This window comes from Cupressus sempervirens, chromosome 2 (assembly GCF_028749045.1).
Source record: "Cupressus sempervirens isolate cs-2001-9-10 chromosome 2, ASM2874904v1, whole genome shotgun sequence".
In the NCBI taxonomy this organism is placed as follows: domain Eukaryota; kingdom Viridiplantae; phylum Streptophyta; class Pinopsida; order Cupressales; family Cupressaceae; genus Cupressus; species Cupressus sempervirens.
In genome coordinates this window covers 122477934-122502254 of record NC_143119.1, presented here as the reverse complement: position 1 = coordinate 122502254, position 24321 = coordinate 122477934, and the positions used below count along the sequence as shown (strand labels likewise).

Genomic DNA, 24321 nt, shown 5'->3' with positions numbered 1-24321 from the left:
CTACATATCAACGTCATTGTAAGCCATACATTCCATGATATAATGACATTCAGTCTCAACCACTATTGTAGAATAAACATATCCTATTTTCTCACTTTTCTTTGGGCATTAGCCATTGACCTATTTTACACCTCAAATAGTGAGAGCTAGTTCTCAATTGGGCTATAAGCATTTTTGCTTTCCATTTAAAATTTGCTACTATATATGCTTTTTCTTCTTGATTAGTTGTTAAATTCTTTAAGATGGTATATTTTTTTTAATTCGTTTTGCTTTGATCATATGATACTCCTTTTTTTCCTACACAAATTTCTTTATATCTACATTGCTAGCTGGACAGTCTTGAATGTTAACATCCCCTTTTTCATCCACTAGTCATTTTACTTCATCCATGCATTTTTTATCCTCTACGGGATTTCCTTTGTGACTAACTTAGGCCACTACTAATTTTCCATATGTTGAATATCCTTTAGCTATATCAAAAGGCAAATCATTGTCGAAGCCTCAAGTGGGAAGGTACATTAAGATCTAAGGTACTACTATTTTAATATTGAGGTTGTTGATGATGAGATGGTTTTGAATCCCTTCTACTTGTCTCCATTTTTTATTTGAGATGTTGTTGCCCCATATTTCACATCCATAAAGGATCACTGGTGTAGCTAACAAACCAAATAACACTTTCTTGGTCCTCTAGTCCCATAGTTCAACATTCCTACATTTATTTTATTGGGAATACAATATTTTCTAGCCCCCTTGAATTCTCTTTGCTCTACATGTTTACTAGCTGAGTTTGTTTTGAAAATTGATCCTTACATATTTCACAATCTCTATAGGACTTCCATTGAAAAGAAATGTGTCTATAGTCTTCTTGTTTCTTTTCAGAGAGAAGACTATCTCTTTGGTTTACTAGTGTTCACTTGCATTTCTACTTCATGAAAAACTATTTCCAATGCCTTTAGGTTTTTTCTCAGTCCATTGGTTGTTTTGGGTATCAAAACGAGATCATCAACATAGAGTAGTACTTTTATCACATGGTTAGCTAACTTCACTCCTCCTCCATTTATCTTGTTTAACTAATCTGCTAACTTATCTATATAAAATCCAGACAAAGTTGGGGAGAGCAAACACACCTATTTGACCCCAATGTCATTGCCAAAACATTTTGACATCCCATATGCAATTCTCATCTTGGTCTTTACCTACTCATATAGTCTATGTACCACAACCCTAAGCTACTTCAAAATTTTTAGTTCTTCCATTCTATCCCATAGTTTGTTGCATGATACAATGTCAAAAGCCTTTGTAAAATCCACAATCAACAAAAAGCCTCAACACCTTGGGCATTCCTTACTTTTTCAACAAGGAATCTAAGAGTGACATAGTGATCAATTATGGAATATTTCCCTTAGTTCTTTTACTCTCTGATTCTGCTCATATGTTCACTTTTCGCTTCACAAAACCACCAAATAGCTCACCAAGGAGTAGATAAACCATTAATTTGACATATTATTTATGTCACTGCTCTTGTGAAGTGGAATCACCACACCAGTGGTCCAATTTTTTGGAAAACCTTCTTCATTAACATTGTTGAAGATACAATTGATATGAGGCACAAGGATATCAAAGTTTCATATTAGATGCTCAACTTGTAACCCGTCAATATCTTGGGCATTCCCCCTTGCTAATATCCTTATACCTTGATTAATATCTTTCTTGTTAAAGATATCATACGTGCAATCCATGTTCACTATGCTCACTTTCATATAACAAGTTAGCTTATTCTAGTCGTTAAGACTCAATGATGCTAATATTTTCTTTCTCTTTTGCTTGTTTGGTTATCAATTTGGGAATTTGCATAGGTATTTCTTATCTAAGTCAATGAGTAATTATATATAGAATAAAATAAAAATTCTTCTTAGGTTGCGATAAAAAATCTATTGAATTGATTTTTTTTAAAGGTGAGTGATATAGATATCTTAAATAAATTGTTGACCGGCGAGACTTTCCTTGGGTATTTCTATTTCTTCCCAACGATTGAGAAACTCTACCATATTTGATGTGAATGGTGGTAAACTCCTAATTCTATTATATCCATTGTATATAAATGTTCCTTGCCAGCCGTTTGAATTGATTTAAGCTCCACCATCGTGTGGGAGCCCATTCGGGGCGGAGCAAACCGTAAAAGAGAGACCGAATGACTCCTGAGCCAACGGATTTGCGATTCGTGGCAAGTTATGGATTACTCACAACCTTCTGCGGAACGTGTATACCGAGGCGCAGCCAAAACATAACTCCAACCACCGTGCATCCATGGAAAAAGGTTAAAACAAAGAGAAACCCAAAAAGGGTCCGTAGTACCGCCAATCAAAATGCAGGGTGTAATAGAAAAGGAATTAAGTCCCGTCAATGAGCGACAACCTTCCCAGGGAATTCCCTGAAATGCTGGCCCCCATCTTGCAATGCCCAATTACGAGAATCCCTCCTCCCCCTTCAACCCCATTGCTCTTCGCCAAACCATTCTCGCCACATGTCACTGTGCAGGAGATTTCGATGAGCGCCCCGCTTCTTCTTCATTCAGGGAGGGGCTTAAGAAACGCTTGAATCTATGGCGCAAGGGGAGGTCAGAAGAGAGGACGAAGATAAATTGGGGGATCCCTCGGATCGAACGCCCCCGCGCTTTCCCCGGTGGACACGCCATGAAATTCTTGTGCTGATTGAGGGCAAAAGGGTCGAGGAATGCAAGGGCCGACGCTCCAGGGCCACGGACAGCTGCCCGGAGTCGAAATGGGCCGCTATCTCGTCCTACTGCAAGCAGCACGGTGTGAGCCGCGAGCCTGTGCAGTGCCGTAAACGATGGACTACGCTGTGGAGGGACTACAAACGGATCCGCGATTGGGATTCCCAACATCCGGACCGTTCCTTCTGGTCGCTCCGCAGCGATGCCAAAAGGGAGTTCAAGCTGCCGGCTTTTTTCGACCGGGAGCTTTACGATGTGCTCGAGAGGTCCATAGTTAGCAGCAGACATGTCTTCACGAGACCGCCATCGTCGCCACCGGTGGCGACGGTTTTGGAGGCCAAGCCGGTGGCTGGTGGCGGTGTTGGAGCTGTGGGTTTGGAGAGCGCCGGAAGATCGGCCGTGGAAGAGGAATTTGAGCAGCCGTGCACGCGAGTTGTGGAGGAAGGCGAGGAGGAGGAGGAAGAGGAAGAGGAGGTTGCTGGTAGTCCTGAAAAACGAGTTCCTGATAGCCCTTTGGCAACGCCGACAGGTAGGAATATTATTTCTGGTTATAGTTTGGAACCCGTGGTGTCTGGCTCATAAGTTTGGAACCCTTGGTGTCTGGCTCATAGCAATTTAGCATTTTTTATGCCTCATTTCGATTAATTTTAGCAGGTTGTCATGTTTCTTGAGCCGCTTTGAAATTCTATAACAAGATTTGAAAAGGAGGCAAGATATCACTTAATTGCAGCATTTTATTATGTATTTCGGGGCTCGGACGCAATAATCAGCTTCAAAATTTTGATAAATTTTTTTAAAAGGATGGATGCAATTCGGAAGCCTGTTTCAACAGTTGTTAAATGTGGCCCGGGGTTTGAACCCTAGGGTTCTGTCTTGAAATTATCTCGAATTTAGTAAATAGGATAAATTAGAAAAACGTGATGTAGTAGTTTGCTTAAATTCACTATTTCAATACATCTCGTAAAGCTGCACTCAGTGCTTCCCCTTGAAAATCTCACTAAACTAGTAAAACGTAAAAGATACAATAGTTTTTCTGATTTGTTTCCTGGTATTTGAATCTAGAAAACGGTTTTGAAGTTTCCACAAAATTCGTTTTAAGAGCTGCAGTATGCTACCCAAGTTCGACTCTTTGGCACCTCTCATATTTTCAGAAAAATTAATTTTTTAAAATGCTGTTATATGTAATTTCAGCAATTTAGCACATGTTCTGGGATTATGAGCTAGGCATATGTCCTACGATAATTTCAGCCAAATCTTTAACCTATTATAAATATATATGTACTCATAAGTATCCAATGCAGTGGAGACACTTAAAAGGTGATTTAAAAGTAAAGATAATTATCACAAAAATAGTAAAACGTAAAAGATACACAAAATAAAAGATGCAACAGTTTTTCTGATTCCGTTACTTTAGTATATTTCATGTAATTTGAACCTGGAAAATGGTTTTGAAGTTTCCACAAAATTAGTTTTTAAAAGGGATGAGTATTTTATGCAAGTTCGACTCTGCTAGATTTGCTGGGATTTAAACCGAATAGTAGTTCTGATATTCTGGAATTATGAGCTAGGCGTATGTCCTATGATTATTTCAGCCCAGTCTTTAACCTATTATAAATATACTTGTACTTTAGTCAATTCATAAGTATCCAATGTAGTGGACACTTAAAAGGTGCTTAAGAGTAAAGAATATGTTGTTTATAACTTAATAATAATGTGAAGCCATTACTTGTTGCCTTTTGACAAATAAACACAGCAGGTGATAGACGCATCACCAAAACATCAATCATTCTTTTTGCACATATTCATTGGCCATCCCGAGACAGAGAAGTAATGACATGCTGACCACTTTCTACTTGGCTTCCAATTGTGATTTTTTCTTCTGTTTATGGTCCATCTGGTTGAGGAGACAAGCAACCTGGCTATAATGATGTGGAAACCATCTGCCAGTGATTTTATGGTGGTTTTGTTTATTATTTCTGTAAACAACAAGAGTTTATGCTTTTTGTATTTTATGGCAGTCTCATCAAGAATGGGGGATAGAGAGGCTTCTATAGATGGACATGCATGATGTGTTTTTGGTGCCTGGGGACTTCAATCTGATGCTGCTTGACCGTCTGATCAGAACACCTATTTTGCAATTGTTGGGGTGCAAAATAAATAATAAGTTAGATTAGGATTTAAGAAATTGCTCTTTGCAGGTGGTGGGTTTGCCCTGGACTCTGTCTAAGCCATTCAAAATGATTCTGGATTCATCCTGCAGCAGACCTGGCTGAATGAAGGTCTAGTGGAGATCACAACCAGGACTTAAATTTGGGCTTGAACAAGACCCGGATTCAGGAGTTGCAGACGAACTGGTAACATAGATTTCTAACTCAGTAGAGGAGATCACAACCAGGACTTAAACGGGCTTGAACCAGGCCCAGATTCAGGAGTTGCAGATGAACTGGTAACATAGATTTCTAACTCAGGGTTCCTCTTTGAAAGTCTTGCGCCTCTTTGAAATTCTCATGGAATTAATTCACCACAAAAAACGGTCCAACATTTTACCCATCGTGATGCTTATTATGTATCCTTCAATTTTTAAAACCTAGTTTGTATTACAATAATAGATAATTGTCTATTATTAGCTAATGGTAATCTACTGTAAACATTTAGTTAGCTTTAGTTAGTTGTAGCTTTTTTAGCTTTCTTTCAGCTAGAATAGAATGTTTCTATTCTGTACGACCGTTTCCTAGGAAAACATTGTTTAATTCGTTTGTATATAATGATCTCTCGGTCTCTGTCAATAACAAGCAAGTATTTTATCAATTACTTTGTAATATGGTATCGGAACCTATACTTCAATTTTTTTGGAAAATTTATAATTTCAAAATTATAATTTCTTTTGAAATTATTTGTTCAGATTTTTCAAAATCATTTCGAAGGATTTTTCTCCAAAACCCGTATAAGGTTTCTGTCCAGGTGAGAATTTCCTTTGTGTAAATCAAGGGTCTTGGTCTCTGGTCGAGTTTGAAATTATTGCAGGGCTCGTTTCTTCTAAATTGCGTAACAAATACCTCCCTTAATAGCGCGTCTAATATTTTTGGAATAGCGGCTTGATCTACTTGGAAGTATTCACCACTTTCTCTACAAATCGCATTCAAATCACATTTTTTTAGACGACTCTTGCTGTGGCCATTCCTCCAACACGTGTGGCTGCACACGTTTATTTGAGCAAATCATCTAATGATTTAGCGACGTCTCTGCCAGGAACGACAATTTGGAAAAATTTAATGATTCAGTGACGTCTTTGCCATCTAATGATTTCATATCTTTGTGGAAAAATTGACAATTTGCTACTTCAAATCGCCATTTTCTCTGCAACAAATGACCTCCATAGCCGTCAACTAGGGTTTTCTTCGAAACCCTAGTTTTTTGACCTCAGATTTCTTTTTGGTTCTAGATTCTTGGTGGGGTTTTTGAGAGCTCAACTGGGTTGTCAAATTTTTCTAGGTGCCTTGATTTTTGAGCCAGCGGATCCATAAACCAACAACATATTCCTTCTAAGTTTTTCAAGCTCTCTTTTGGGTTACTCTCCAAATTTTCAAGGTCTTTTTATTTTTTGCCTTGAAGAACGTACCTTCACAGATTTTCACATTTATCATTAAAAATGTGCCATGGCATCTCTGACAAACATTCTGCTCGAGCACAACTCAAAATTCAATGGTCGAAATTATGACACTTGGAAGCAGCGGATCATCGTAATTTTTGAATATCGAAATACCGATCAACTTGTTCTGGGTGTTACGAAGTGTCTGACTGCTCCTAATATTGATCAAGATAGTTGGGATCTGAATAATCGATAGGCGGTGATGCTTTTCAAATTATCTGTGGCTGATGATCAGCTCTCTCATATTCCATCCGATAAGAGAATTGCTGAGATATGGGCACATCCCAAAGGTCTTCATGAGACTTCTGACAAAAGTAGAGCTTTCTTCTTGAAGAACACTTTGTTTTCTATTATCATGCATGAGCAAACTATGCTCCAGGTACACCTAAATAGGATTTAGGAAATCCGTGATTAGTTGTTTGCCATTGGTCGCAAGATGGAGGAAGAGGACATTGTGGTTATCACTCTCCAGAGTTTACCAAAGTCCTATGAGCATTTTATCAAGACTCAACATCATGTCTTTTGGTGTTGATATGAGATTCATTGATCTTTGCACACATCTACTTCAACAAGATCGGTGGAAACAATAGTTCGGCACCAACTCTAGCGCCACCTCCACGAGAACAAGTCTTTGCTGCAAAATCCTTTCAGAAGGATAAAGGCAAGTTTCAATAGCTGTCTCAATGAAAGTCTTATGCTCCAACATCAGATGGCTCTCGGAAGAAGAACATTCGATGCAACTATTGCCACAAGTTTGGGCACATGAAGGTTGAATGTCAGAAAGGCTTAGTTGCACAATCTAAGCAATCAGGTTTGTAGCCTAAAGCGAACAGTGCAGAGCACACTGAGTAGACAAAATCTGCTTTTTACGCCTTCATGGCTAAAAGACTTGCAGATCATGTGAATTCGCTTGCCTGGTACATTAATACAGGCGCCTCTTGTCATTTCACTCATCGTAGAGACTAGTTTACTGACTACTAGCCTTATTTTGATTGTTATTTTTGGTGGCCGAGAAGAGTACACTGTTCTCGGCGAAGGCAATATTCAGATTTAGTCTGCTGGGAGGAATCTCATTTTCCTTGATGTGTACTACGTTCCAGGGATGGAACTAAATCTACTCCCAATTAGTTAATTGCTACGACATTCTCCACAGTTAGATGTCACCTTCAGTTCACATTAGTGTACCATTACTGATAGGGCGACTCAATCTATTGTTGTAGTGGGTCTTGAGGATCATGATCTTTTCTGACTTACTGATTCTGGTGATTCTCGGGACTTAGCTATAGCTGCTTGATGGTCTTCTGTTAGCACACTTTGGCATCAGTGATATGGGCACTTAAATGTGCATTATCTCTCACAACTTGCTCGGGATGAGCTTGTCCTTGGATTGCCATAGATTCAGATTTTTTAGCAGCTTGGAGTTTGTGATGCATGCCAGACTAGGAAGGAACATCACACACCTTTCACTAGTGGCGATTCATGGTGAGCTTCTCCGATACTTTTGCTTGTTCATGCTGATATCTGTGGCCCTATGGCCACTCCTCTTGTTCTTGGGTCCAGGTATTTTCAGTTGTTTGTTGATGGTTTCAATAGAAAAATGTGGGTGTTTTCCTTGAAAAGAAATAAGATGCATTTCTTGTATTTTAGAAGTTGAAACCTTTAGTTGAAAAAGAGTTTGGGAAATCTATTATTACTCTTAGATTAGACAATGGGGGGATTTTGTTCTAATGATTTCTCATCCAAGAATGTAGAATGCAGGTCCAACCAGCAGGTCATCCAAGAATGTAGAATATTTTACGAAAAAAATCTAATGGTTTTAATATTTTTTTCCTTAAAAATTCATGTAGGGTTTTAATAATTTTCCTCGAAAATTATCTAGTGGGTTTTCATAAAATTTTCCCTTAAAAAAGAATCTAGTCCCATATAATTTTAGGGCGAGAAGCTTGCTAGAGTAATATAATAATAGGGGTTCCACTAGATAGTTTGTTAGAATAGGGGGCGTTTTTCTCCAAAACAAAGTTTTGTTTTCTTTGATTCGTATCTCTATTTCTATTTGGTTTTGATTTTTTTCATCTAAAAAACCATTGTTGGTTTTGGTTGATTTTCCACCTAAAAATTTGTTTCAATTTTTTGTAATTTGCGAAGTTCGTGTGGGATGTTCATTCAAGGTATTTATTGGTATTGGTTTTCTTTGGAAAGATGATGCTTTGTACTCTTCAAATCATAGTATTTTGTAGTGTAATTGGGGAATTTTGCTAATTTTCCATAGCATGGAGGGTTCCATAGTTGTTCTGAGTGAATCTTTATTTCCAGGGAAGGACAACTTGGTTATCCAACATTTGGTTGGTTTTTTCTACGATCATTTCTGGTCATCCATTTTGTAGATTTTGGGAGGGTTAGTGGAAGAGGTTGTGGCAAGCTCTACTCTCTTGTTGCCAATCATTATGAAGAAAGCCTTTTTTTAAAAAAAAAATTTCTGGCTACACTTGGTCATTGACATTCTATAGATCCAAGGAGGGTCTCAGTAGCAAGAGAATGTTTTGAAGTTTTTGTCACCACAAGACATGTATTGTCTTTTGCAGGATAGTTGATAGAACGACCATTAAGGGAGGGTATTAGATTATTTTTAGTAACTTCAGTTCTTGTTATATTTAGCTCATTACTCTAGAATGGTAGAACCTTATTTAATGGTCATTTAAGGTTTCTTTTTTAGTTTTTCTTAGTTGAGTCTCTTTTTAGACTACTCTTTTTATAATGTCGTGAACTCTATACAAGAGTTCAGTTTAAATGCAATAATCATTTTGTTTTCTTAGTTCATTTAGTCTTTAACAATTTCAATGATAAGGTATGTGACACTTTGTTGGAAAGAAAGATCAGAAGGGTTGAAGATCCATTGAAGTACATAAGGGATTCATGGATCGAGACATTTATCCATTGTTTTAGATGTTTGAATTGATTCAAAAAATCATCCCTTGATCAATGTCATAGCAGCGCCTCCTAAAGGGGCAATGTTTTTGAATTTCATGAATTGGGAGTGGTAGGTAAAAGATCAACAATTTATTGTTGATATTCTCATCTATGTAAGTCATAACAAGCACCACAAATTTTAGAGGTCTTGGTTTGTTTTATGAAGAACATCATCACATCTTTTGGTTATCTTGTGCAATTCACTCACTCAATTCCATGCTACAAAAGATTGAGTGGATCAAAGAGGTGTATCCAGAGAGGTTCAAAAAATAAAGATGTTCATCAACATCCATTACATGTCTCAAGGAATTTTTAGATCGTTTTTAAGTTTCAAGCTTCTTAAGGCAAGTGAAACAATAATGTAATTAAATATGTAGTATTTTATATTTTATAATATTCATAATATGATTGTGTAGCAGGATTCTTCGTTAAAGTTTGTCTTTAATTTTGCACTATTTTCTTCTTAATTTCTATTATAAGTTGCAGAGACTTGTTTTGCATTCAACACAATCATCTAGAGATGACTTTTGAAAGTTAAAGTGGCACTTAGTAGTATGTTGATCAGCAAAAATTGGTCTATATAGAAACAATGCAGCACTAAGAGGGCAACTAAAATTAAAACAAGGATATTAGATGACTTATGGTGGGACTATGTGGAGTATCTCTTTAGGTTACTAAGCCCATTATAAGAATGATTCACTACATTGACATGGATAGGCCTTGTATTGGAGAGGTGTGATGACATTGACTAAATGCTAGATGAAGTGCATCTAAAATGCAAAGGAGTAAGACCTTGAGGATGATTTCTTCAAACTATTGCATGCAATTGTTGAAGAAGGTTGGAACACGATGACCACTCTATTCCATCTTCTTGCCTAAGGCAATGAATATCTTGATATTTCAGGAATGCTTGTACCATATAAAGATTTAGTAAGCATCTGAGGGGTACAAGACAACATTCCCTAGACTCTTCCTTGATGATGATGTGTGTGATTTGCTTTCAGACGAGTTCATAGATTTTGTGAATGCAAATAGTCTAATTGTTAACTCTCTTTGTCATAGGTTTAGGAAGGATGCTCATAGTTGGTGGCACCTCCATGGCCAATGCTTCCAAACATGCAACGCCTTGCAATCAAAATTTTATATAAGTAAGCTAAACAATTTATCAATATTTATTTATCACAAATAACTTTTATTAACAATTTATCTTGTCTTCATAGGTTTCTAGTAATTTTATAACATTAATTATTAACTTTGTCGTGTCTTCATAATTTGCTTGTTCATTAAGAAATTGGAGCACATATTCTTTCATCCACTCGATAAAGCACAATAGTTTGCAGTTCAAAAGTGGAGAACTTAGTATATGTGCAATCTAATTTGTGCCTCCTTTCACACAATCAAAATGAATACAAGAAGAGGAGATAAAGAAGTGGGATATAAGAGGGAGAGCATATGGACTTGGATGTTTCTGTTAATTTCTAGAATTATTTCTGCAATTGTGGAGTTATAGCCATTGTGATTGATGATCTTCCAAATGAAGTTTTGAGGAACACATTATGGAATATGAAGAAATATCATCTCAGTATGATATTCAATTCACTATGAGGCTAAATTTCTCACCTTTCATAAGACACAATTGAAGCAATTTCCATAACTTTAAAACACCACCTCAAGTGTGGTCTATAGTAGTAACATGTCATGGTGTCCGACAAGATCCATCTCGAAGAACCATAACAAGTTGGTTATCATGGTGCCTGGCAAAATCTGGCCCAAAGAACCATGATAATAGGTCTACCATTTATAAGATCGCCACCTTACAATGGTCACCTTCTGTCTGTTCGTTATCATGATTTCCAACACTTTGGAACAACAATATAATGAAGTCTATCATGATTACAGGTCTACCATTTATAAGATCATCACCTTATAATGGTTACCTTCTATTTATATATGTCAGTGAAGGATCGTCACCTTTCATTACATATCATATGTGAAATAGTAATCACCATGAACCCAGTCAGAGGATGGTACAAAGGTTCTCACCTAAATTTTCTCTCACAAACAAGAATGCATTACAGGGAGTTTCACTTAGAACGTCTCCTCATAGAGAAGAAATCATTCACAAAGGATTGCACCTCAAAATTCTCCTTTTGAACAATGATCCTAGAAGTCAGGTCCTACAGTTACTTCCTTTGAGACTTTCTTCACCCAAGGATGCCTATCAAACTCCCTCTGAATCTAATATTAATCTTTCAACCTTTAGGTGACAAGTTATTACTTCCTCGTGATGTACACATGAGTAGGTCCTATCAAAATCATGTAGTCATACACAGGTATGTTAGACTTCGTCTAAGTATCAATCTTCTGAGCTCCTTGAATAAGGTTGTCTCTGATGAATTATTGAACTCCCTCTTAATATGAAAGGATACTCATAATCTCAATCATCAAAGATATTCGCTTGTTGAGCCTCACTTTTAATGAGCCAGATCGGTAAATTCTAGATCACAACTTCTATAGAGCTACTATCATGAGATTGAGTCTTTTCAATATGCTTAATGTACCATTCTTCTTTTCCTACAAGATCATCTTTAGATACAAAGGAAAAGATCAAGAAAATAACTCGTATAGTATGTATAGAATTACAAATAAGAGAGAGATACAACGAGTAGATAAATGTAAAAGATGAGTATACTTATTTGCACATGAGGGTCCATAGATATTAGAGGATGTAAAATTTCTTTTCTAAAGATGATTCAAGTGGGAATGAAACATTGACTATTATTCCCCCTACAATGTAAAACTTCCACTCATTCTTATAACTTCTGCGAGTGATGTGACCCTTCACAATATATAATTTAGAGCCAAATATTCCTCATACCTTCTCATATATACTTGATCTTGGATCCCATCACATTTGTATTTACACGTCGTTACCTGTAAATAATCTTTCGTATCTTCCTTAATAAACATCCATATCTTGAATATAATATTTATTACTTCCTTATAAACTATCTTCCTCAAATATAATATTCTTAAGCCTTACAAAATATTCAACATTTCCTTATAAATATTCTTCCTTCATAAAATATAATATTACCTCTCTTCAACGAGTCATGCATTCTTACCTTCCTTAGTAATAGTGAGATATTCATGCGTCAAAATTGTTACGAACTTAGTGCTTGGTGGGACACGGTTTCAGCATTTGCGATGCTCCAATTGGCTACTCTGATCCTTATTAATGTTTTACTTCCGATGATCTCTTTCTACGGTCTTGTAATGTGTGGGTCTGTTTACCGTATAACACTTGAAATATTCATTCACAGTTTTACTCGAGTCTGCTTGACACGATATGTTATATGATCTTATATATTAACCTTAACGCATGGGTTTGATGCTTATGTGTCTAGCATTGGGATCATGTTGCACTAAGAAGAGTCTTTACTACTCGATCCCTTTCTCAAACTATTGACCACATGAATTCTGCGTGAATGACAGGTGAGTTAAGAGATTGTACATCATTTTAGATGGGCCAATGAATTCGCACCATTACATCAATCTCTCATTCTCCATACTTATCACAATCTGTATTTATAACCTTCATGGCCTGTGAGATTTCAAGTGTCCACGTCATTTTCTTCCTACTCAGTTTACTTCGGCATACCTCTACAATATTTTCTCATACCCGACTATAAAGGACTCAATTGATTGCCTGATTTAAAAAAAAAAAATGTATGTTGACTCTATATCTAGTTACATGTTTATAAAATTTTAATCACCATATTTTTCAAATACAATCAGAATATGAAGCGTATGGAAGACATCATGTTTCTTGAAATCGTCGTAAAGAAATCATGTGATTCAGAGATTTGTTCCTTGTCAATATATTTGAATGTTCAAACATTCTCACAAGGATGTGGTTGATGATCTCCTACTTATTGGTTCTGAGCGACCTACACCACATCAGATATGCCCATACTGTGCCCACATACGCAACTGGATGCTGACGAAATATTTAACAAAATTATGAATTAAAATCTTGCAAAGCATCTATGCATTTCAAGAATCACTTTCCATACAAAGTGATTTGTGGGGAGCAATTGTTAATCCTTTCAGATGCATGCTGAATGTTTTGATGAATACAAACTCCACAGATGATGTAATTGCTGCATTATCAATTGTGTCAAACCAGATCAAAGACAAGATGGATTTTTCATCACGGAATAGCATCATTTATATCAAATCTTGAATGTATTTATTCGCCCACTACGTGTGATCTTTCTGAATATATTATAATCGCCTTTGCAGTTTTCAGTAGCACCCACATTAAGAGATGACCAGTAATCTGATGCCAAACTGCGAATGCCAAGGATAGCTGCGATTCAAACCTAAGATGTAAACTGCTTATGCATTGCCACTATGCTTCCTATGATCTTCAATTTATAGGTTTGTGATATTAGCTGTAGATGCACACAATGGACCTGCAATCACTAATATTTGCTTCTCTAGTCGTAAAATGTTATTGGTGATACTGAAACTTCTCAAATCTGTTCTGAGACCAGATTCTTGATCTGATGCCCCGATTGCAACGCTGCTCTGATACCATGTTAATTTCTAGGATTATTTCTGCAAATGTAGAATCATAACCATTGTGATTGATGATCTTCCAAATGCAGATTTGAGGACTCGTAAATATGAGAGGAGACATGTCTCATGAAGAGACATGTCTCTACGGCCAAACATCACTAGTTAACATATTAATATAACAGTAATATAAAAACCATAAATGTAACTCACCGTAAGCATATATGTAGTATTAATATGTTAACCATGTATGCAATATATTATTCTATAATAATATATAATGTATAATATATATTATGTATATAGGATATTTACCATCAACAGAGTATCTCAAGTTAAAATCAATCTGACAGAAGCTATAACCCTAACAGTTTCCACTTCTCAGCTTGTTGTATTTGAGGACTTGGAAAGTGAGAACACTATTAGGGCAAGCCTCCATATTTGTTCTTGCTTGTGTGAAAGGAGAGACAAGTTGGAATGCACATATACTAAGTTCTTTGCTCTTTTTGATTTCAATCTGTTGCATCTTATTGAGTGGATGAAAGATTATGCACTTCAATTTCTTTTTGATGTAGATGAACTAGCAACCTATGAAGATAATACAAAGTAAACAATTAAAGTTATAAAATTATTAGCAACCAATGAAAGTAAAGAAAATTATAAATAAAACTAGTGATATAATATATATTCATTAATTGTTTAACTTGTGATAAAACTTTGATTGCGGGGGGTTGTAGGTTTTAGAAGCATGGCCATGGAGGTACCACCAATTATGAGCATCCTTCTTAACCCTACAAGGAAGAGCATCAACACTTAGACACCATTGTATTCATGCAATCTACGAACTCATTCAAGTTTGTAATCAAATCTCGCAAATCATCTTCAGGGAAAAGTTTAAGGAATGATTTCTAAGTCTCTATATGGTGCAAGCCTTCATGGCATATCAAGATACCAATTGGTATATTATTTCGGAGTTAGTGCATAGGAGAGGAAGATATTATTGAGTGGTTATCTTGTTTTGTCAATCTCTAACAATTGCATGCAATTGTTTGAAGAAAGTCTCCTTAGGGTCTTCTCTGCACTTTCGCATCTATGATGTGCTTCATTTTCTCAAGCATTGAGTCAATGTCATCATACTCCTCTTTATTGCAAGGCCTATCCATACTAGTGTAGCATATCATGTGAAAGTTAATCATGCATCTAACTTTCACAAATCATCACAAGACAATGTGTTATATGAAAAATGGGTCTTTACAATCTATAATAGAAATTAAAGCCAAAATCAATAAAAAATCAAGACAAACTTTAAGAAAGAGTACATATGTGCTATCAAATTTCTGGATTTGATTGTGTATAATTTTTTTACATCAACGTTTCGGATCATACTACATGATCCATCATCAGGATGCTAGAGAGAAAAGAGAACATGAAAAAATAGAATGCAGGTCCAACCAGCTGAAGAAATAGAAGGGATGACCTGCTGGTTGGACCTGCATTCTATTTTTTCATGTTCTCTTTTCTCTCTAGCATCCTGATGATGGATCATGTAGTATGATCCGAAACGTTGATGTAAAAAAATTATACACAATCAAATCCAGAAATTTGATAGCACATTAGCATGGATTGTGGAAATCTAATAGATCTCAAGAGTACATATTACAGAATCAATTTATGAAAATCAGAAAATGTAAAAATGCTATTTAAAAAAATATATTATTACTTCACTTACCTTTAGTAACTCCACACTTGAAAACAATCTAAAAACTAATTTTTTGTAGTGATCCTCCTCTTCTCTTCTACGTTGGGCTTCCTACTGTGTTCCAAATTAAATAATTTAATCACCCTGGATGTATTATCGCTAAGAATCCTTTTATTTACACTCAAGCTAAAAGTGTATACGTTGATCACTAAGCTAAGAAATATTTAAACATAATCTATAATACTAGGGAGGTAATTATCATTAACAGATGTTATGAAGTTGTGAGCAAAAGTGGTGAACTCTTCGACTATTCAAAATACATAGGACATATATATTTGCAAGATAAAATATGGGACGAGTAGGAACGAGTAGTTCGACAAGTCCACTACTAGGGAGGTAATTATCATTAATAGATGTTTGAAGTCGTGAGCAAAAGCGGTGAACTCTTTGACAATTCAAAATACATAGGACATATATTTGCAAGATAAAATATGGGATAAGTATGAACTAGTAGTTTGACAAGTCTACTGCCATGGCAACAATGCTTTTCAACACTATAATTGAGAGGGATTTGTCATTGCAAAATCATCAATGATTATAGATGTATAAACAATCTTATAAAGATAGTGGTTATATCATTACAATTGACAAGTCAAGCATGGAGAGTAGGTCTGAATACACAACAATGCTTTTCAACACTATAATTGAGAGGGATTTGTCATCGCAAAATCATCAATGATTATAGATGTATAAACAATCTTATAAAGATAGTGGTTATATCATTACAATTGACAAGTCAAGCATGGAGAGTAGGTCTGAATACAAAGCAAAGTGCTTCTCATGACTCAAGAGTTAGAGAACTTATAAGCACACTAAGTCTTATAATGTTCAAAGTATACAAAAATGAAGTTTATTGTTCAAAGAGTGTGCATCTATGTTAGTGGGAGTAGTTGAAGAATATTCTTTAACTATATGAGATCAATACTTCCTTTTGAGTTCAAGTTCTAAGTATTGCATTTCTAATCTCTTATTTGTATTTCTATACGCACTATAAGAGCTATTTGCTTTGATCTTTTCCTTTACCTCTGGGGATGTGCTTGCAAGAAAACGAAGATTGATATCAGATTCAGAGGGAGTCATCAAAGACAACATTTAATGAAGAGCTCAAAAGATTTATATTAAGAGGGAGTCTAAAAATCCATGGGTGTGACTGCATGATTTTAATGGCCTTGTCCCCTGTGTTCATCACGAGGAAGTGACGACTGCCAAATGATCATCACTTTTATTTGCAGAAGTTATTAAAAGGTGACGATCTTATAGTTCTTAATCTTCTATTATGATGGGCATCTTATGATGTCTAAGCAGATCATGATAGATTATAACTTGCATGAAGGATTAAGTTCCTTAAACAGACCATGGCCTTCTATTGTGAGTTGCATCATATGATGTCTAAGAAAATCATGGTAGATGATAACATGCATGGTGGATTGAGTTCCTTAAACAAATCATGAATGTTGCCATGGTAAGTATCATTGAGGATATGTGTGCAAATGCCTTATGAACATTTTTTGAGTATTGGGTGAATGTCATGCAACTTGAAAATGAGGCCATTACTCTCGATATCATGAGATGATATCTAAATGGTGGATATCTTCTAATCAAAGATATCCTCAATCATGCCAACTTGATATTACATTGAGGTAATATCTAATCATGTGTTTATCCTCCCTAGCTAAGAGGGAGTATTGATGTTTTGTAGCTTCAGTCGGATAACTACTAGTATATATATATATATATATATATATATATATAATGACTAAAGAGATTTATGTATATATATACACATAATTATTAATGCCATTATGTTAATCATACTGTTCTTGGCTTATTCTCCATATAAATGCAAGAGATCACTGCCTTTGGAAAGTATTACATCATAGGCAGTGCAAATACATTTCCAGCAATCCTTTAAAACTCAACACATTTGATGGTTGGTGATGAACATCTGAATGCCCTCAACCTTTGCATGCACCTCTTTGATTGCTCAATTTATTCCCAATCTTTTGTAGCACAAGATGCGAAAAGATATTATGATATCGTTTTTCACTCAGAAAATCAACAAGTTTACAAATCTTTGTGTTGTTCATTTTGACTTGACAACGTGCTGAAGCTCCATTGTCTCAATGACAGAGTTGAGAATATCAACAATAAATTGTTTCATCTTTGACTTGCCCCTCACAATCCACGACTTACAAAAATATTTCCCAATTAGGGGATACCATTATGACATTGATCAAGGGACACTTTTTTGAATCTTTCACCCATCTGAAACACTGGATACTTATCTCAATCCATGAATCCTTCATGGGCTTTACTGCATTATCAACCCTCTTGACTTCTGTTTCCAACAAGGTGCCACATACCTTCTCATAGCCCAAGTTCTTATACCTTGTTGGAGCTTTTAACACTTCTCAACATCTTTTTCACTACGGGGAGCAAAGAACATTGAAAGCCAATCCATTTGCATATGTACATTTAGGTCTAAAATTTCTCAACTCTCATTTTGAAATGCACCTTCCAAAGGTCCCTTTCTTTTTCTGGCTGCTTCACTTTTGGGTGAAGCTGTGATAAAAAAATGAATGCTTTTCTACCACAATATTTGGATTAGATTGGCAATAATTCGCTTTGATTTTTTTGAAATAGGCAGATCTAATGTACGTGCTTCTCTCTTTTGCTTCTTCGTGCTCCTTAATATATTTTAACATTGTCTCTTGTGATATAATCACACTATTTTTTGATGCCTCTTTTTGGTATTTCACATAAAATGGCTTGCCACTGAAAATATGAACTATTATGTTCTATATCACATCCCTGACATTTTCAATGTTTTGTGTTTTTGTTGTTCATTTGTGCCCTATGGAGGAAGAGAGTGAGATGCTATTTTAGCTCCTTTTGGCAAGAAGTTTTATGAACACATTCAAAATAAAAACAAGAGAATGAAGGAAAATGTAGAGCAAACAACCAATGTTTTGTGTTTGTGAAACAATAATGTAGGGTAAAAACACTTACTCTTTCAACTAATGGAAGGTTGCAAATGAGTGGAATGAAACTGCAACACTCGATCAAACTTAAAAAATTGATCTTCAGCTTCCTCTATTTGATGCTAGAAGCCAACTTTTGCTCAACCTACAAGGGAAAAACAACTGCTAGCAAAACAAATGAGAGAAAATAACCTTTGAAGTGTTTTAAAACTCACTTTTAGGGGTTCATTTCACTTTTTAGAAGTTACAGGCTTCAAAAAAATTACGCTTTGTTAAAAAACCAGGTGCCCAGCTGGCACTCAGGTTCGCTCCATATGAACTGACACACACCTTGGCTGAACCCATAGGCGTACCAGAACAGGACTGTTACTGGGTTCAAACTGGACTAGTACCAGGGGTGTCAATTGCCAAACCCTGCAACTCCGCCAAAAAAGGAAATTGCACGATCAAAGTTTTTTTTAGATTTAGTTTGGGAATATGTGTCCAATTGAAAAAATCTAATCACATTATTTGACATGGTTGGAAATTCAAGGGTTTCTGGGCATGTGTGGGTTTGGTATCAGACATCTATCTACACCGAATCATTTTCAAGGGCCAAACCCTGCAACTCAGCCAAAAAAATTGCACAATTGAAGTTTTTTTTTTGATCTAGTTTGGGAAGATTTGTGTCTAATTTTTTAAAAATTGAATCACATTATTCAACATGGTTGGAAATTCAAGTTTTTTTGGGCATGTGTGAGTATAGTATCGGATGTATACATACCATATAATATCCATATCCAATATTGATATGCATACATTTCGGCTGGGGGGCAGGGGCAGGCGTGTAGCAGTGTGTCTAGCTCATAGTTCCAAGAATCACGGCGATTCATGCGATTCACGCGATTCGGCGATTCGATTCAAGCCAAACGATTTTTTGTGAATCGGTGAATCGAATCAGCGATAAAGGGTTTATGAAATAAGTTACTCACTAAATTTCAAGGGTTTTTTAAATTTTCCGATTCATGGCCGATTCGATTTCGATTCATGGCCGATTCACGATTTGATTCGGCCTTGCCGATTCCGATCCGATTCCGATTCTTGTTACTTTGGTCTAGCTACACTGCTTAAATCAGATTTCATAAATCCATAATGGGTTTAAACCAAGGTTGCACGGGTACGTGGGTACGGGAACGGGAATGGGTACGGGAACGGGTACGGGTACGCATATTTTTCAAAATAGGGGACGGGGGTACGTGCGTATGCCTAATTTTTTCTATATAATTAATATTTTAAAGAAAATATAAAAATCAAAATATATGTCATGAGTCATGACATTGAACATTCAAAACAAGAAATTTGAAAATATGGGCCATAAGTGAAATTATAATATATATATATATATATATATATATATATATATATATATATATATATATATATATATATATATATATATGCTATTGCTGAATGTTTAATGTTTAAAGTATTTTTCATTATAGGGGACGAAGGTACTTGGGTATGTCAAACTTATTTAAAAATTATACTTTTATATTTATAAAAAATCTGAAATTATGAGTTATGACAATGGTTTTTCAAAACAAGAACAGTGATAAAGTTTGCAAATGTAATGTATTGTTTTCAGTTTCAGATTTGCTATATGTTTGAAATAATGATACATGATAAATGCTTAGATGTATAACAAAGAAGGCAGACTTCAAACATGAACAAGAAGATCCTAAATCATATGACACTGACATATTTCAAATGATAAACTTATGACTTGAACAGTCATAAAGTTTATTGTTAATGAGTATCAAAGTTTCAAACTGATTTGGTATTGAATTAAGTTTGATAAACAAGAAGCTAATACAAAAACAAAAAACCAAAAAAAAAATCAGAATCTTAATCAAGGTCCTTAGCTATGATGCTCTCCACAGAGTACCTAGTACGTGGGATACGCGTACCCAGTACTTGGGTACGTGGGTATGAGTACCAGGGGTGTGGGTACGAGTACCTATGCAACCTTGGTTTAAACACATTAGCAACTCAGAAATGCAAAGAAATAGACATAAATACTGTAAGACTTTGCTTATACTTTCTATTCTAGTACTTCTGAAATTGGAAGTTCAATACAAATGTGAAATAATAAAATACATGGCAGCCCCATAGGCATTACAAAAGTCCTCAAATTTGATATAAATCTCATGTAAAATCAGCTCAAATGCAAATAAGAACAATCAAGAGAAATAATCCTCTTCCTCAGTGTTCTACTACAATCTAGCTTCCCAATTGCATAATTTCCCTTAGTCAACTAAACATCTCCAATCCGATATAAATCAGAAAATAAGTAAGAGGAAACTACGAGGAGTTCATCCCACACTTAGCTACAGCTGCACTCCAATCTCTATCCTTTTAACCTTAAACTGTTAAATTGAATCTTTTAGCTTCTGTTTTCAATTTATGAAATGTGGTGCCATGAATAAGTATCAGAAGCCAGGATTGGGTAATCTAACAAACACTGAGATTGGAAATTCTCCAAAAAATATTCAAATTTTGCATTAAATGCTGTCATATTGCTGCACAAGTTCACCTCAACTTCGACAATGTGAAGTAACATAAATTATTAAAGTAAAATTAATTTTTTTTCAAACACCACCTCCAAGTAACGAGTCCGCCATAAAATAAGAAATGAAATACAAGATGTTTAATAAATGTTATCATAAGCCGCCACCTCTACCAGCCAATTAAACTGGTCAATTAGGACAGCTTCATAACTTCAAAAGAATCTGTAGTAAGCTGTGCATTGCCACTTGTTACTTGGGTACCCTTGTGTGAAAAGATGCTATTTAAACATAGAAAATGTAATATTTTGAAATATTTACTATCTAGTAATCACCACCCCCAATATTCAAAGTGTAAGATTCCAAGTGTATTTCAAGAAGATGTTGCCGATATGTGTCAGACTCCTATGCCAGATTAAGCCTTATTACATCAAATTTATTCATTTAAAACTGAAGTGTTGCAAAAATTATATTAGCTTTTTGGTTGATGCAAGATTACTTCCCAATCCTCGGATGCTCCTGCATCAAATAGAATGGTGTAATAAGATTGGACTTACCTCTCAAGCTTTTCAATACACTAACAGTGAACAATTTTCTACAAAGTTTTTCATTTTCTTATTTGTTTTTTACTGTTGTTTTCTCTAGGCCTTGAAGATAGTTGCATTCTTCCTTAAAGGGAAATTGACGGTGGAGCCCTTTTCCATTGAAAACTGCAGCTTGACATCTAGTTTTATTGTTCTTTTCATAGTGTTCTACGAATACAATGATGTGTAAAATGCTATTTTAATGGGAAAGAACATTCTTAGAATTTTATTACCAACAGTGATTAAGAATTAAGCAATTGTCTTGGCCTCTAGACATCTAATGCAAATGCTTGCTGGTATGCTTTTCACTGCACAAATAAGCATACAGATATTCAGAAGTAATTACAATTTTAACTGGTTGGGCATAACATGATTGAACTTTTCCCATGCAGGTATGAAACCCGATAAGTTGCCAACATCAAATGGGGAAAAAGTGTCAACTTCTTCAGGTGCTCCTCAGAAGAGGATGCATGTTTCATCCTCAGCGGATGAGGACAGGGATTTGAAACAGCAAATGCTATCTATTTTGGAGAGAAATGGCCAACTACTGAGTGCTCAGGTTGAGGCTCATAATTTAAATTGTCAACTTGATAGGAATCAGAGAAATGAACATGCAGAGAGTCTGGTAGGAGTTTTGGGGAAGCTTGCTGATGCCTTGGGTAGAATAGCTGACAAATTACAGTAATATCTTACTGAAATAAAAAGAATGTAAAAATTTCATCAATTGGCATGGTCATCTCCAACTGAAGCCTAAACTGGGGATTGACACTTAGAAACAGCAACTATTCGGAAGTCTCAATTTATTTTTATCAGAGCAGAGTATTTGAAGATGTAAATATTCCTTTATTAGAGAGTATTTCAGCTCGCATCTCGGGCCAACCTAGTTACAGAATTATCAAGGGCCTGTAGCTGAACTCAAAGAGTTGACTCGTTTTTTTGTTCCTTAGAAGATGCAACTTCCAATCTATACATTTAGGTCAGTGGCTAGGTGCAGTCATGAATGACTGAATAACTATTCGTTCAGCATTGTGTCTGTCATTTCTCCAGTCACATGTTTCCTTAATGAGAAACAATATTGGGACAGAGGGGGCAGATATTATACACAATAACTGAATGTTGAATACTATGTGAGTTAATAGGATTATCACAGTTGGGGTTGGTAGAGTTTGTCACAATGCCAATCGATTATGTTCCAGTCTGAGTTTGGTTACACTTCAGGGCTAAATTGCCCAAAATCATTAGACATTGAATACACGAAATAAATTGGAGACTTTCCAGGAGTTCTGGGCGTGATGATATTGTTGCAATTGTTTAGCAATATTCTAATACTCATAAGCCATCTTAAAGTCATTTTTATCCCTACTTTCGGGGTTTGTTTACATTTTATCAATTGTACAAGGGGGCTGTTTCTCTGGAGATATAATATTAGCATTAGATTACATGGCATTTTCTAATACTCGTAAGCCATCTTAAAGTAATTTTTATTCCTACTTATGGAGTCTGTTAATTTGATCAATTGTGTGAGGGAGCTGTTACTCTGGAGATATAATATCAGCATTAGATTACATTGCATTTTCTAATACTCATAAGCCATCTTGAAGTCATTTTTGTACCTACTTTTGGAGTGTTAAATTTTTATCAATTGTGTGAGGGGGCTGTTACTCTTGAGATATAATATTAGCATTAAATTACATGGCATTTTCTAATACTCATAAACCACCTTAAGTCATTTTTATCCCTACTTTCGGAGTCATAAAATTTTATCAATTGTGTGAGGTTACCCTGGAGATATAATATTAGCATTGTATATGGCATTTTCTAATACTCATAAGCCACATTTTTATCTCTGCTTTTGGAGTCTGTTAAAAGTTTATCAATTGCGAGGGGCCTGTTACTTTGGAGATATAATATTAGCATTAGACTACATGGCATTTGAGTACCCAACCAGGGCGTTTCTTGGCCCCCCTTAATGTTTATGCAGTCATTCACTTTATATTGTACATATTTTGATTCGCCCATTTTCTTTCTTTCCTCACCATCCCTATCCGCTTCAATACAAGTCAAAAGTTTTAAGGATATGTCTTATTTTGAATAGGCTTCAATGTGATGATTTGATACACGTGTTTGATTCTTCTTGATTTATTATTATGTCTTTTTTGTAGGGAATAAAAATATTCCACTCAGTATGTATTATTGATACTATGATGGACTAGAACTCACTTAATCCTTCTCCATGATTGAAAAGCAAGTTTTTGTGCTTAACTCAAGGTGGCTTATTGCAAAGGGAAGATTATTGTAGGATGACCCTTTTGGTCTTACGAGTAGCAATTTTTTGAATTTGTTCTGATGCATGGGACACATAATCTAATTTGTAAAATTGAGACTCCTCGACGTGTAAGATTGTTATGTTTCTTGTGTTAGGAGAGAGATAATTGTAGGATTTTTTTTGGTTTCTTGTAGTTTTTGTTACATGTAAGTTTTACTTACGCAACTTCTATTTTTGTTACATATTTATTAGCTTAT

The 24321-nt window shown here is 35.5% G+C and overlaps 1 protein-coding gene across 1 annotated transcript; it reads left to right on the top strand.

The window, feature by feature from the left end:
- Positions 1–2160: 2160 nt before the first annotated feature.
- On the top strand, positions 2161–23078 carry LOC149571319 (trihelix transcription factor ASR3-like). Its single transcript, XM_089812873.1, has 2 exons — positions 2161–3263; positions 22191–23078. Exons 1-2 carry the CDS (start codon positions 2603–2605, stop codon positions 22481–22483), a joined length of 954 nt encoding a protein of 317 aa, XP_089668999.1. The 5' UTR covers positions 2161–2602; the 3' UTR covers positions 22484–23078.
- Positions 23079–24321: the final 1243 nt, after the last annotated feature.